This window comes from Sapajus apella, unplaced genomic scaffold (assembly GCF_009761245.1).
Source record: "Sapajus apella isolate SASKATOON/1434 unplaced genomic scaffold, GSC_monkey_1.0 scaffold127, whole genome shotgun sequence".
NCBI lineage: Eukaryota > Metazoa > Chordata > Mammalia > Primates > Cebidae > Sapajus > Sapajus apella.
The window spans coordinates 2,390,434-2,405,031 of record NW_022437067.1 but is presented as its reverse complement, the minus strand read 5'-3'; the positions used below and the strand labels follow the sequence as shown (position 1 = coordinate 2,405,031).

Genomic DNA, 14,598 nt, shown 5'->3' with positions numbered 1-14,598 from the left:
CCTTTCCCCCCCTCCAAGCCTGGCCCCAGCCCCTCCCAGGCCACCCATCTCCACCTTCCCACTGTGTTAGCTGGGATGGTCTCCACTTGTGTATGCACTAGCCTTTTCGCGGGGGACACGCCCTTACCCTCTGGCATCTCCGGCACACCCCGTTGTCCCATCGGGACCCCAGGTCAGGTCCCCCTCCCAAGCATGTGCCCAGGGCAGGGATGGGATGGGAGGGCCAAGAATCTCACACTTGCTCTTAAATGCCATGGCTGGAAATGACACCTGTGCCCTCTGCTCATGTGACCACACCCGCCTTCCACAGGAGGGGAGGAGAGTGAGCTGCTAGTGTCCGTGAAGGCAGAGCCCAGGACCTGGTGCCCTTGGCCACTCATTTAGGGTTCACCTGCCCACCTGGGAGCACCCCCTGCCTGGCACACAGGGCACATGCAGGTGGTTGTGGGTGGTGCTGATCGCCGCTCCACCTGGGTGCCTGCTGGGCCTGTGAACCCTCTCCCTAAAACATGGCCACCTCGGTCAGGACCACGGGCTGTGGCTCTGGTAGCTTCCCTGAGTGTCGGTCCTCTCATGCGCTCTACCCCCGCCACCAGCCAAGGGCCTAGTTCCTTCCCCCCAGTTTCATGCCAGGTAGCAGGTCTGTGGTGCCGTCGCCAGGGTCCTGGCCACATGGGAGGTTGCCTGGTGTGGAGGTGGACTGGGCTGGGCACCTGGCTGCTTAGGGCCTTGGCCCCCCTGGGTCCACTGACCTCCTGCCTGAGCCCCTAGGAACCTGAGTGGAGGCAGCCCCCCTGCACCCAGTCTGGCTTCCACACCCAGCCCAGCACTAGCTCTGCGTTCAGAGGCTGGGGCAGCCTGGACAGGCCGGCATTGTCTCCTCTCAGGGAGGCAGAGGCACGTGTCCAGGCGCCTGAGCTGCCAGGTTGGAGGGGGCCTTCATGAAGCAGGCGTCAAAGGTGAGCACTGAGGGGCAGACACACACAGCAGTGGGGGTGTTGACTGGACCCCATCTACTTCCAGGCTCCAATTTTGCCCTGAAGCACCAGAGTCAGAGCCCAGCCCCAAGAGGGAGCAGTGACATTTGGGGGTGGCATTGGCCCTCACCCTGGCCTGGTCCTGGCAGGAGCCTGGTGGCCGCCCAGCGTGGAGAGAGAGAAGCTGGCGCCAGCCGGTTTAGGCTGGGAGGACTTCTGCTGACACACACATTCCCAGGCACAGACGCCGGCCGCGTTTCCACATCGGGAAAGCATTTCCCAAACAGCTTCCAGACCCCACAGCCTCAGGCCGGGATGTGCTGGGCAGCAGCACTGAGTGGGGGAGGGGGGGTTGCGGGTGCAGCCTGGGCCTCGGAGGCACTCTACACCAGCGGGCTGCTGCCCCCCGTGGCTGCGCCAGAACTCCTCCCAGCCTAGCAGCAGGGACAGCCCAGAGCCCTCTGAACCCCAGAGTTTCATGGAGGAACTGCTGCTGGGCTCATTTATAGCCCAGCTCTCCCAGGCCGTGGAGACCTGGATGGACGTTTTGGGTGGGTGGGGCGATGCCATTGTCCCAGAGCCATGTCCTGCCGTGGTGGGCACACACATCCTTGCTGAATGAAAAACTAAATGAATGAGCCAGTGAAAGGGTGCACGAGAGGAGGGCGGGCAGGCCTAGGGGATCCCAGTAGCAGGTGGCCTTGGGTGGGCCGGCCAGCCAGGGAGGCTTTGCAGAGGCGACCTCTGAGTTGGTGTCTTTGAGGGATGCATCGGAGTTAACGGTCTGTTGGGTGGGAGGAAGGGTGGGAGGCTGGTTCAGGAGGCCAAAGCCACCAGTGTGTGCAGCCAGAACTGCCTAGAAACACTTTGCCCAGGCCCCCGGGATGCCCCCTAGGGGAGCTGCAGCTCTAAGCCCTGCCTGCCACTCTGCCGGGTGCCTGGCATGGCCTGGGGAGGGTGATAAGCAGGAGAGACTGGGTCCCCCTCAGCGACACTCCCGTGGAGGAACCGAAGGAGGTGGCCCTGTGAGGACAGGATTTGGGTGAGAGTGGGGACCTGGTCCTCCTGGGCTGCACGTCTCTTCCCTGCGTGAGCCTGGGCAAGTCATTTCTCCTCTGGAAACTGGCTTTGTGAAACCACAGGAGACTGACCCAGGAGCCGTGGGCAGAGGGCAGGGCCCAGGCCACTGGGGTTCCACCTGGGCAGAATGAGGGTTTAATCATGGGCCTGTATTCGAGGGCAGAGGGGAGGTGGGCGGGTGGACACGGGGCAGCAGAGGGGACAGGAGTGGAAGCAGGGGCCTCCCAGCTGTGGGGCAGGAGGAGCCTGTGTGGGGCCAGGGTAACTGTGTGGGGGCTTGGGGGGCTGGGCGAGCAGAAAAGGGGCAGCCCTCCTGCTGCCTGTCATATGAGGATGTCTGATGAGAGCGACCCTGAAGGTGAGATGTGGATGTGATACCAGGAGGCTCCATAGCTCTCGGGCATTCCGGGGCAGAATAGAGTTTCCTTTGCCCAAACTTGTTGCCCGGAAGCATCCCGGAGGCCTCGCCACGCTGTGGGGCTGCTCCCTGGAGGCTCGCAGTGCCCTGTCGGTCGCCCTCCTCTGCCTAGACCCCGTAGGCACAGTGGCAGTGGCACATCTGGCCCTGGTTCTCCTTCCCGGTCACGTGTCCCATTGCTTCAGGGTCCCTGAGCTGGTCTAATTCAGGCCTCTGTTCATGTACAGATGAGGAGACAGGCCAGAGAGGCCCTGGGACGTGGCCATGCCATGCAGCTGTTCCGTGGGCCAGGAGCTGCCTCTGAGGCCCCAGTCCTGTGCTGGGCACTGGGCGCACAGGCTGCGGTAGCCCAGCCCTCACTCTGGATGGACGCGGGATTTGGAGTCCAGATGAATAGAAGGGTCGGTGGCAGTCCCAAGGGGGATGGATGGGCGCGAGCGGTGGTTCCCAGATGGCTTTGGCAGGGTGCTGAGGTGGGGGAATAGAAGTGGTGGCCATCAAGGGAGAGGGCCGGGACTCAGGTCCCCGCTGGCTTTCAGGATGCCTCAGGACCATGGCTTAGGAGGTAGACAGGCCCCAGGACGTCCCCTGCCCCCTGGGAATCAGCTCTGGACACTGTCTCTGCCGTGGGTCTCTGCATGTGGCCTGAGATGTCTGCTGGAGCAACGGGCTGGGAAGGGGCAAAGCCAGGCATCCAGACTCAGCCTCCCACTTCTGTGTTTGCTGGTTTTTATGGACCCCCAGTCAAGCGCTTTTCCTGTAAGAGGGAGGTGCTATTGGTACAGATGGGGAAACTGGGGCACGGAGTGTTTCCATGGGTCGCCTGAGGTCTCAGTTCTTACTAGCAGAGCCGGGACTGCCCAACAGAAATGGAACGTGAGCCACGCACACAAGCCATATGCACTGTCTCGGTGTCTCAGGGCCACACTGAAAAAGCAAAAATAAATAGGTGAATTGATTTTAATACTCTATTTTACTTGACATAATAGATGCAAATATGATCCTTTTTGGCATGCAGTCCATGTGAAAGGGAAGGGTGGGCATCTAGACTGCCACAGGAGGCTGTCTAGAACTCCCGCCGGAACCAGCCTCCCACGGCAGTTCACCAGGTCACTCTCTTCTACTCATTCTTACTAAGAACATGCTAAGAAGGTGACATGTGTGACACTAGCACACCTTTTCCCGGGGACAAGCCATGGTGCACGTCTTGGTGGTCCTTGGGGCTTGTGGACTCTGGCTGGCCCTAGACTCCGGGCACCTGCCCTTCCCTGCTTGGGGCTCACGCAGCGGCTCCCAGGCTCCTCCCTCCTCCTCCAGACAGCACGAGGCAAGAGCCCTTTCCCAGGATGGGCAAGGCTTGGGGGACAGTGTGGGAGCCTGAGGGTGGGGCTGGTGCCTCCCGCTTCCTGCTGGCTTCCACCTCCTCCCACGACCCGAGAGCCTGGAGGGTGTCAAAGGGGGCCTGCATGAGCTGGGATATAGCATCCCCTCCAGGGCCTCTTAGGGACCTTCCCCAGACGGGGTGCGGATAGAGGACCCCAGCCCTGTCGCCTGTTGGTGAGGGTGACTGGAGTCAGAGGTGCAGGGCTTCTGTTGCTCAGGCTCCCGCTGGGTGCTGGGCCCCATCCTGCAGCAGGCAGACCCTGCAACCCCCAGAAGACAGATGCTACCTCCTTGGCCCGTGCCCTGCAGGCCTGGCCTCTGGGGTCTCCCCTCTGCACCCCTCTCAGGCCTGGCCCCTACCTCCATGGAAACTGCTGGCCGAGACCCTGTTGGGCTGTGGCTGTGGAGGGCGGGACCCTCGCGATTCTGCTGGCACTTGCTGGTGAGCCGCTGGCAATGAGGTGCACCTTACAATCATAAGTGATGTGGAAGGCGCCTTCGTACAGACCTGTCAGCCTGTCTATCTGTGAGATTAATGCAGGCTCCTTGGCAAGGCCTTAGAGGCTGATGGGAGGGGCTCGCCAGGAGGCCTTGCAGACAGGCAGGGCCCAGGCAGGCCCGTTTCTGCAGGGTGTGGGGGGCTGAGGTGGGGGGGCTGGCCTCTGGATGGCAGACAAGATGGGACAAGGCAAGACACGCTGGGACTGGGTGGGGCTTCCTCTTTCCCATGTTTTCAAGGGTGTCCCCTCAGCCCCTGCTTCCAGGTGGGCCAGGCAGGGCATGGATCAGCAGAGACTGCTCTCTGCCACATCTTAGCACTCGCAGGGCTTCTGAGGGGTGGGTCTCGGCTGGCAGTCAAGCCCCTGGCTGTAGAGGAGGGTGGAGAGAAGCCCCTGCATCTGTGCAAGCCCGGGTCAGGAGCAGAGCAGTGGGCAGAGCTGCACAGCAGTGTGGGTGCGCGGGGAGGAAGGAGGACCACCCACCTCAGCTGCAGCCGCTGTGCCAGGCCCCGGGCTCTGGGGACGCAGCAGCCACCCTCACCATTCCCTGCAGTGAGGGCTACTGTCCCCATTTTAGGGGTGAGGAAACTGAGCGGCAGACAGACTGAGATGCTATCCTCAGGTCAGATTCAGTCCAGCAGGATTCCAGCCCTAGCAACTCAGCCCAAGCAGGAGCCCTACCCCGGCAGCGCTGGAGGTGGCTGGGTTGGTCCCAGACAGGGATCCCTGCTGAGGGTCACTGAGCACCCCGGCTTGCTGGTCACATCCCCACAGAGGTTAGGAGGGGAGCCTGGTGACACCCCCCCAGGGATAGGTGTGAGAAGGGGCTCAGAGAGGTTGGGGGCTCAGGAGACTCTGGACCAAGCTGGAATGTCGCAGAGGTCAAATGCTCAAAGAGGCTCTAACTGTGGTTCCTTCTGCTGCACAGCAGCTGCGGACCCTGGGAGGACTGCCTCCTCCTAGGGCTTCTGGCTGTGCCCCGGGCTATGCCCTCCAGCAGCGTGCGGACCCAGGGCTCTGGAGTTGGAAGAGCCTCTGCGGCCTTTGCAGCCTGACACCCGGGCACTGCCGGCCACCCTGCGGGCAAGGTCTCCCTGCTCTCTGCCCATGTCCACCTGCTGCAGGGATGCCAGGCTTCCCTTGCCCAGGCTCCCTCTGAGTACGGGGCTGTGGGCCAGGGGAGGGAAGGACCGTGCGGGCGCTGGACGTGGGGACTCGGGACTGGGGATGTCCTCAGCCCCAGTGTTTCCACTTGGGTGCTGCAGTTTCAAACCAGCCGCCACCTTCCCCACCCTTGTCAGCGTGCAGCCCCACAGGCCGCCTCTGCAGGGCCCTCGCTCGGCCGGGATGGTTCCCTCTTCTGCTTCGGCTTCTTTTCCGTGTTGGCTCCAAGACACACATGTTTGTGCGTGCGTGTGCCTGCGCGGACGTCTGTGCGTGTCTCTGTGCCTCCGGCGCGCATGTTTGCGCATGTGGGTCTGTGTCGCTGGTGGATGCCTGCGTCTGTGCCTAGGTCCCTACCCGGGTCCGGTTCCGGGAGCGCGCACTCCGGAATGCGCGGGGCGGGCGGGCCGGCGCGGCCCCCTGGGGGCGGGGGGGCGGGGCTGGCGCTGGCTGGGCGGGGCCTGGGGCGGGACTGGGGCTGGCTGGGCGGGACCTGGAGCGGGATTGGGCGGGGCCTGGGGCGGGGCTGGGGTCGGTTGGGCGGGGCCTGGGGCGGGGCTGGGGGCGGGCCCCTCGGGCGTCCGCGGACTTGGCCTTTACCTGCGGGGGCGGAGGGAAAGCTGAGAACTTAAAGGCGAGGGGCGGGGCGCGCCGAGCCCAGAGCGGCTCCCGGGCGGCGCCAAGCGGAGCAGAGCAGATCCCGGGGATCCCAGAGCCAGCCCGAGTCGCCTGCCCCGTCACCCGGCCGCCGGCTTAGGGCGCAGCGCGGCTGAACCTCGCGCCCTCCCGCCCACCGGCTGACCCTGACATGGGGGCGTCCCGGGACCGCGGGCTGGTCGCGCTCTGGTGCCTTGGGCTCCTGGGGGGCCTGGCGCGCGTCGCGGGCACGCATTACCGCTACCTCTGGAGGGGCTGCTACCCGTGCCACCTGGGCCAGGCCGGCTACCCCGTGAGCGCCGGTGACCAGAGGCCAGGTGGGCGCCGGGCGAGCCTGGGCAGGGGAGGGTGGGGTCAGGGCGCCTGCTCCCCGGAGCGCTCCCTTTGTTTCCTCTTTTTAAAGTTTGTTCCAGGGCGCTGCCAGCTAGGCTGGAAGGAGCAGGGTGGGGAGGTGCCCGGCAGGCGCGCCTGCCTCTGGGACAGGGCTGGTGGACGCTGAGGAGTCAGACACCCCCATCCCCTCTCAGGGCTGCTGGCACAGGCTCCTAACAGCAGCGAGGTCCCTTGACTGGAGGAAGGAAAAACATCCCTTGCCTTTGTCTGTGGGAGCAGGGGTTCCTCTGCTCCCCATGGCACTGGCGGCCCTGGGGGTCAAGTGAAAATGTAGGCTGGAGAGAAAGGCGACCCCCAGAGCTGAGCCTTCAGAGTCCCCAGAGCTCAGCCCATTAGTGGTCCTGTCTGTGAATGTGGCAGGTGCGGTTTTTCCTGGAGCCACACAGGCGTGGGCAGATGAGGAGCCCTGTGGCCTGGAAAGCAGGTTACAGCCCTTCCACTTCCATCCTGCCTCTCTCTAAAGCTGGGATCTGGCGCCTGCACTGAGCCCGCCTCCCTCCAGGTGGTTGCTTTGAGCTCCCTGGGATCCACAGAGCTTGGAGCTGGGCACCTTCGGGGATTGGAGGAGGGGGTATGGGGTGTGCAGCTCCCAGTGAGTCATCAGCTGCATCACCCGGGGCTAGGCAGTGGCTGGCAGGCACCCTGAGATGGCTTCTTAGAGACATCACCCCTGCTCAGCAGTTTTGAGCTCTGGGCTGAGCCTCTGCCTCTCCTGCCTGAAGGACTAAGCACCAGCCCCTCAATGTGGCAAAGGCTTCCTGCATCCCCTGGCTTAGTCACTTGGCCTGGGGGATGGAATACAGGCTCTGTCTTCACTGTGTAGGCAACCTTCCAGCTGGATGTCTCAGCCAAGGGGCCAGGTCCACCCACAGTGGCACTAAGAGCCTTGCCATCGCCTAGCATCCCGGGCCTCGGGCTGGGTGTTCCTGGGCTCTGGGGAACTGGGAGCCTGCGTCCTGGTCCAAAGCGTGCTCCAGCTTTTGGGGGAGAGAGAGGAAGGGCCCATGGGTAATGGTGTGCGCTCCCCGGGGATGAGAATCCCGTGGCATGTGTGGGGGCAAAGCAGGGCTTGATAACTGCCCTGCCTGAGCAGAGCTTCTGGCAAGGGCCCAGAGCCCTCCGAGTTTTTAAGTCCAGGCTGGCTTCAGAAGGGGCATCTCTTGGGTGGTTTCTGCAGAGGCAGCTGGTTGGAAGCAGCCCAGCTGTGCCCATCCACCTGTGTGTGTAGTCCTGGGCTGGGAGCTGTGGGACATGGGATTGTTGGGAGCCCCATGTATGGGCTCCCCGAGGCTCCTCCACTCCCTGGCTTGGTAGACACTGTGCGTCCCATCGGCTCCCGGGAACCAGCCCATGTTAGCACAGTGTGTCACAGTGTGCCAGTGTGCGGATGGTCCTGTGGTGAGGCTGCAAAGTCCATAGTCACGTATCTAGCCGAGCACTGCAGCAGGAGCCTGGCCCAGCTGTTCCTTAAAATAGCTGCGCTCAGAGCCCACTCCTCTCCCACCAGATGGCTCCCGGGTTCATGTCGCAGCTGTCTGGGGCCTCTCTGGCCTGACCCTTGCCCAGTGTGGGGCTTGGCCTGGGGCTGGACAGGGACAGTGGTTTTGCCTCCAGGCCTGGCCGTTGTCCCTGGAATGAGCAGGTTTTGTCGTCTGACTCTTAGCGGTCAGCACGCCAGGGGCCTCCAAGCTCCTTTCAGCCTTTCCCAGGGCCCCGTTCACCTCAGGCTCGGGCCCTCACGCTCACCTCTGGGTCCCGGGTGCCAGAGCTTCATGGGGGCCCTGGTCCCACGGCAGGCTCCGTGCACAGCATGGGCTGTGTGTAGGTGGCATGGCTGGTCCCAGAGCACAGGCCTGCGGAGGAGGGAACCCAAGGAGACAGCTTCTGCAGGGCACATGGCTCTCGTGAACCTGGCTGTGCAACCAGCCCCACAGAGGGCACAGGAGCCAGGGGCCGGGCTGCCAGAGCTGGCGCTGGGAGCCTGATTTCCAGCCCAGATGGCCCGAGCCTCTGTGACTCCTGAGATGACAGTGCTGCACTCTGCATTTGTGTCCCATGGTGCAGTGACAAATAACCTGCACTCAGTGCTTAGGACAGCATGGATTTATTCCCTGACAGTCCCGCGGGGCGCAGTCCAAAGTGGGCTAAAATCAAGGCGTGGACAGAGCTGTGCTGCTTCTAGAGGCCCTGGGGGAGAGTCCGTCTCACGCCCCTTTCAGCCTATAGAGGCCGCCCGCATTCCTGGGCTGTGGCCACTCCTCCATCCTCAAAGCCGACACCACAGCACCTGCCAATCCCCCCCTCCCTCTGACCTCTGCTTTCACGGTCACGTCTCCTCCTCCCCGCCTGCCGGCCCTCCTGCCTCCCTTCTGTAAGGACCCTGAGACCTTGTTGAACCCACCTGGATATGCCAGGATAACCTCCCATCCCAGATCCTCAGCTCAGTCCATCTGCAAAGGCAGGTCCCTTTGCCATGTGCGGGTCTGGGGATGAGGATGTGGACATCTCTGGGGGACGTTCGTTATTCAGCTGACCACATTGTCCTGACAGACCACTGCACCTATGGCCCTTCAGGTCACAGCCACAGCCAGGGTCACGGGTCGGCACCTGCAGGTCCTTGGAGCCGCCTGAGAACAGCTCAGCCCTGCCATCACATGGGTGCCTTGGGAGTCGGGTGGAGAGGGTTTGGGTGATGCGTTCTTCCTGCCTTGCTTTCTGAGTGAAAAGCATTTCTATTAAGGGGATTTGCTCAGTTCAAAGGGGCCGAGATCTCAGAGTGGAGGGGACTCCAGCAGGAGGTTGTCTGGCCGAGTGCCTGTCCCTGCAGGCCTCTGTCGTCCAAGTGGGAGGCCCCAAATCCTTCACCCTTGAGCTGGCTCAGTGTTTCCAAAAGCTGATCCTGGCCGACAGCAAGCAGCAGGCACTGGAAGCCTGGGTGTGCCTCAGCGTCCCCACCCACCGGCCTGTCTTCCCGCCACGGACCCCTGACACGGCCAGACCAGGCAGCTGGGGTTGAAAGGGCTTGGCCTGACCCGCCTGGGCCTGTGCATTTTCAGAGGGAGCATGGAATTTCTGAAGGGACTGGTGGCTGAGAGCAGCGAGGCTGAGCCCAGCTAGGAGGATGGAGTCCCAGTGTTCCCGTCTGCACAACAGGAGGACACGGACATTGTGACTTTTCGGAGATCCTCTTGGGGGTCTTGGATGGAGGGATCTGAGCTCAGGGGGAAGGGATGCCCTCCTGAGCCCCTCAGGTGGGTGCCACCCACCCTGCCCTGCTGAGTGGGCATGAGTCTGTCTCCCAGCTGACTCCCTTAGAGGGTACCGGGTCCCTCTGTTCCCTCAAGCTTCTTTGGGGCACTGTTGGGGGCCCGTTAACCCTTTGCTTTCGAGCTTCTTCCCGCAAACCATCGTAGCCTTTGCGAAGGTTGCTGTGACTGACTTCGTGGTGCAGGTGGAGAGGGGCTCCTGGTCTCATTTGCAGCCCCCTTTAGGAGGCAGCCTCAGTGCCTAGGGGCCCTGGGGGTCCCCCCAGAATGTGTGTGGCTTATGCAGGAAGTAGATGGCCCTGGAGGTCCCAGACAGAGACCCCGGCCTCCCGGGGCTGTTGGTGTCATCTTGGGCTGCAGGCACATTCTCAGAACGTGGATGGGCAGCAGGGTTTTCGTAGGTAGGGGAGGCACAGCCTGGTGGGTGGGCACCGTCCACTGACTCAGGCTTGGCGCTGGCTATGAAGAGCTTCTCGGTGTGTGTCACCGCTGGCCGCCTGCACCCGCCAGCAGTGCTCCACGCGGGAGTTTAAGGATGGAGCCCTGAAGGTGGGCGTTTTCGCGGGGACTGGGGTTGGAACTGGAGAGTGGTGGGAAGGCCTTGGTGGTCACAGCTCATCGTGGACCTGGCCATTGTCAGGCAGATGAGAGAGGGGCTCTGTGCAGCCCTGGAGGCGAGCCGTCCGGCCAGCCAGTTTCCCACGTGGTCGAGGACTTGCCCTTCGAAATCGTAGTATTTTCTCCCAGGGAGGCCATGCTTTCTCTCTCGAGGCAAGGTCACTGGGCAGGGCCTCTATTGTCACCCTGGACGGCGGGCCCCAGGTGCTTGGCTCGTAGCTTCCGGAAGAGCGCCTGTGTGTCTTTCTCCCCATGCTGGCTCCCTGGGGTTTCTCAGGGGCCCCTCCCTCTCCTCGGTTCTGGGAAGCTGGCTGCGGGGTGGGTGAGGTTGTGGGGTAAAAGGTGTCACCTGGCCTGAGTAGCAGGTATGGACTGCGGTGCCTGGGGCGACTCCTGTGCCTGCTCTGGCCTGTGTGCTGGCCTCTTGCCCTCCTCTCGCAGCACCTCCCATGGTCGGTCCGTGCTGTCCATGTGGCCCACGTGGTCTCTGTCTCACATTAGACCTTGACCTCTCTGGCCGGGGCACTACTGGCTTCCAGAGCTTCTGCCATGCCCAGAGGCCCCAGGCTCCTAGGAGAGTCCTCCTGCAAGTCTCTCCGGTGAGGATCACGGCATGTTCTCTGAGGCCACGCTGCCCTGTCTGTCCCAGCGACTGACTTCTTCTCTGAGAGCCCCTGTGTGCTGGGTGCTCTGGCTGGCTGCCAAGGGCGCAGGAGCTTCAGGGCTTCCGACCCAAGGGTGCAGCCCAGGGGCCACACACGCAGGTGTCCGGGAGGCCTGTGGCCTGCCGCCTGTCTGCTCAGTTGTGTTTGCCTCGATTGCCGGCTGGACTCCCCTGAGGCCCAGCTTGGCGATGTGGGCCTGGAGGGTGGGAGGAGGGCCCGAAGCCTTCTCCACATCTGTCATCTGTGCTTTCCTGCCGTGTTCCTGTACGGAGTGGTGACGGGGCCTGGGTGCAGGCCGCTGGGTCTCCAGCCCGGCAGGGTCTCAGGGAAGGATGCCTGGAGCACTGCTGGCTCTCAGCTCGTGCTGCATCCGGGGAGCCTGCTGGGCCTTTGGGCTTCCAGCCAGCACTTTCCGGGTGGCCTGTGCCACGGGGCTGGGGACAGGAGCAGGTGGGCCCAGGTGTCCTGCGGTGGGAGGCATCCTCTCAAAAGTGGACCCGCCCCTGGATCCCTCCCTGCTCTCTCCAGCCACGCTTGTTCGGGGGGCTTGGTAAGCAGCGGGTGGACGAGAGTCCTGTGAGGCGTCTGTGGCCTTGGGCTGCTGTTCTGCTGGTCCCCAGGCTGTGGAAGTCCAGGTGGTGCGCATGCGTGGAGAGCCTCAGGACTAGGCTGCCCTCACCCCTTCCTGCCCCCTCCTATTCTCCTCTCCTGCCTCTGAGTGGGGCCTCAGCTGAGTTTGGAACCTGAGGATGTGTAGTTTTAAGCTGAGCTGGGCCTCGGGCAGGGAGGGTCTGATGGTGTCTGGGCTGCCCCAGGATGGTGGGTGGCACATCACTGGAGAGGATGCCAGCACAGCGGGGGTCCTGCCTGGGAGGTGGTGGGACTGCCCTTCTGGGTCCTTGCTCGGGGAGCCTGTGGGTATGGGGGGCCCGGGCTGTCCCCAGCTGCGGTGGCCTCCCAGGGCTGCTGGAATAAACACCACAAATGGGGTGTCCGCAGATAGTGGGAGTTTCTTCTTCACCATCCGAGGCCAGGATTCCGAACTCAGTGTCAGTGGGGCCATGTGCCCTGGAAGCCTGGAGAGAGGACCTTCTGGCCTCTTCCTTCCAGCCATCCTCAGCTTGTGGCCTCATCACTACGGTCTGCGTGGTCTTCACATGGGCCTGTGTATCTTGGCGGGACATGGGCATTGGCTTTAGGGCCCAGCCTCCTCTTCAACCATCTTGTCTCGAGCCTGAACTTAGGACAGCTGCAAAGACCCTGTTTCCAGACAGGGCCTCCCTGGGAAGCTCCAGATGGCTACGCATTGCAGTGACACTCTTTAAGCCAGCATGCCCTCCCTCCCCTCCCCTCCCCTTTCTCAGGCTTCCCCCACAGCCTGGACATGGTCATCTCAAAAGCGATCAGTTTCTCTTTTTGGGCTAGTGAGTGCCGGTGGAGCGGTTGACACTGCCCAGGAAGCACTTTGGGGATTTGGACTTAAGAAAACCAGGTTCAGTCTTGAAGGGCAGTAGGGACCCTCCTCTGCTCCCCGCCTTCTGGTCGGCTCTCGAGGCGGCGCCTCTTCCTTCCCGAGCAGGCGGCTGAGGTGGGAGGACAGAGTCTGCCTCCTCTGCCCGGGCTCCAGCAGGTGTGAGTGAGGGGCCCAGGGGCAGTGCCCTCGAGGCAGAGGAGGGTCCTGGGTCTGGGTCCCCAGCACCTGGGGGGCTGTGTCAGCGAGGCAGGAAGGAGAGAGTGCCAAGTGCTGACCCGGCCCCATTCCTGCCCAGATGTGGACGAGTGCAGAACCCACAACGGTGGCTGCCAGCACCGGTGCGTGAACACCCCAGGCTCCTACCTCTGTGAGTGCAAGCCCGGCTTCCGGCTCCACACTGACGGCAGGACCTGCCTGGGTGAGTGTCGCCTGGAGACCCTGCCCTCCGGGGTGTGCCCAGGCCTGGCCTGAGACGGTGGCTATGGACATGGAGAGGCAGAGGCCGCTCTGGCGGTGGCTCCTTCCTGCGGAGCGTGGCTCTGTGGAATCCTGGCCACGCCTTGCCCCAGGCTCAGGCCGGTAAAGGGACGTGTCCTAATGTGCCAAGTTGCCCCCAGGGTCCTGCTATAGGCCCTCTGCAGCCACACTAAGCCTGGCTGCAATGCTGAGGCCTCTCCCAGTGGACAGGAGAGGGGGCCCGTCATGGAGATGCTATTAAAGATTCTCTGCAACAGAAACTCCCGTGGTTGGTCAGCAGGGACCCCGGCCTGGCTGTGATGTCCCCTAGATTTGAGGGAGACCTGGGTTGCTTGCTGGGTGGCAGAGGAGGCTGGCTGAGGAGGCCTGGTCCAGGGCAGGGGCTGCGTGAGGCCACCTTTCACCTGCAGAGCCAGGCTTTGTGAGCCCAGGTGCCCCCTGCCCAGCCTTGGGAGCCTGGAGGGTGTGGGCTGCTGCAGGTGGGGTAGAGCTGACCGAGGAGCGAGACCCTGGCCCTCAGCTTCCTCTGCGGGGTCTCTTGGCTGTGGGAATGGGCTGGAGGAGGTGCCAGGGACACAGACTGTGACTGCAGGGAGGGAGGGGTAGAGGGAAGGAGGGGGGCCAGGCCCCGAGGCTCTGGTGCAGGGCTGAGCAGGAGGTTGGAACCCAGGATTCTGGGGTGAAGAGTAAGTAGCCAGTCAGTCGCCCCTGCCCTTTGGCACCCCTGCTCCTGACTGGCTGTGGACACAGGCGTCCCTAGCAAGGACAGGACTGGCTCTCTTGCTGGCCTCTGTCTGGGAGGTATGGGGGTTCATTCTCTGGGTGACAGGAGGTCAGGATGCCCCTTCTTTTGGCCTTGGAGGCCCAGAGTGGGGCCCAGGGTGGCTCTGAGCAGCCTCTCTCCCTCCCGGTCCTGCCTGCAATGTGGCAGGGCAGTCTGCCAGCCCCGGGGGGCCCCCCCGGCACACACTCACATGTCCCAGCCACTGCAGGGATCCAGGCAGCCGCTGTGTGACGTTTCCCTGGATCTGAAAGTAGAAACAGATGCTGGAATGTTGTGATGTACTTCAGGACAACAGAGACGGGTGCGGCCCCAGCCTGCCGCCCGCTGCAGGGGCTTCTGGGAGCCCAGGGCACTTTAGCCTTGGGCCCCCTGGTCCCCTCAGGCGTGCTGGAGGAGCCAGCTCTTGGGGTGCATGTCCTTTCCTCACCCCTCCTCTCAGGCAGGGTCGTCCTTGTAGAAGGGGAGCCCAGGTGTCCGTCCAGCGGGGGCCTCTCCTGGCCTCTATTCCCCTCTTCTGGCCTCTATTCCCCTCTCCTGGCCTCTATTCCCCTCTCCTGGCCTCCTACTGTGAGTAGGGTCATTGGGACATTCACTCTCCTAGGCTTTCTTTTCACCATCTGCATGATGATGACCTTCCCTGAAACCCTCAAAAGGGGCAAGGACCACCCCATCCACCACTACCCACCGCCCACCCACCTGTCACTCACTCGCTGGAGCCGCCTCCTGCAGCCCCACCACCCAC

The 14,598-nt window shown here is 63.2% G+C and overlaps 1 protein-coding gene across 1 annotated transcript in view; it reads left to right on the top strand.

The window, feature by feature from the left end:
• MEGF6 (multiple EGF like domains 6) overlaps window positions 1–14,598 on the top strand; it is a 108,953-nt gene that overhangs the window by 61,980 nt on the left and 32,375 nt on the right. Inside the window, exon 4 of the mRNA XM_032262008.1 lies at window positions 12,891–13,013. Coding sequence (XP_032117899.1) covers window positions 12,891–13,013 — 123 coding nt within the window. The remainder of the gene's footprint in view (window positions 1–12,890; window positions 13,014–14,598) is intronic.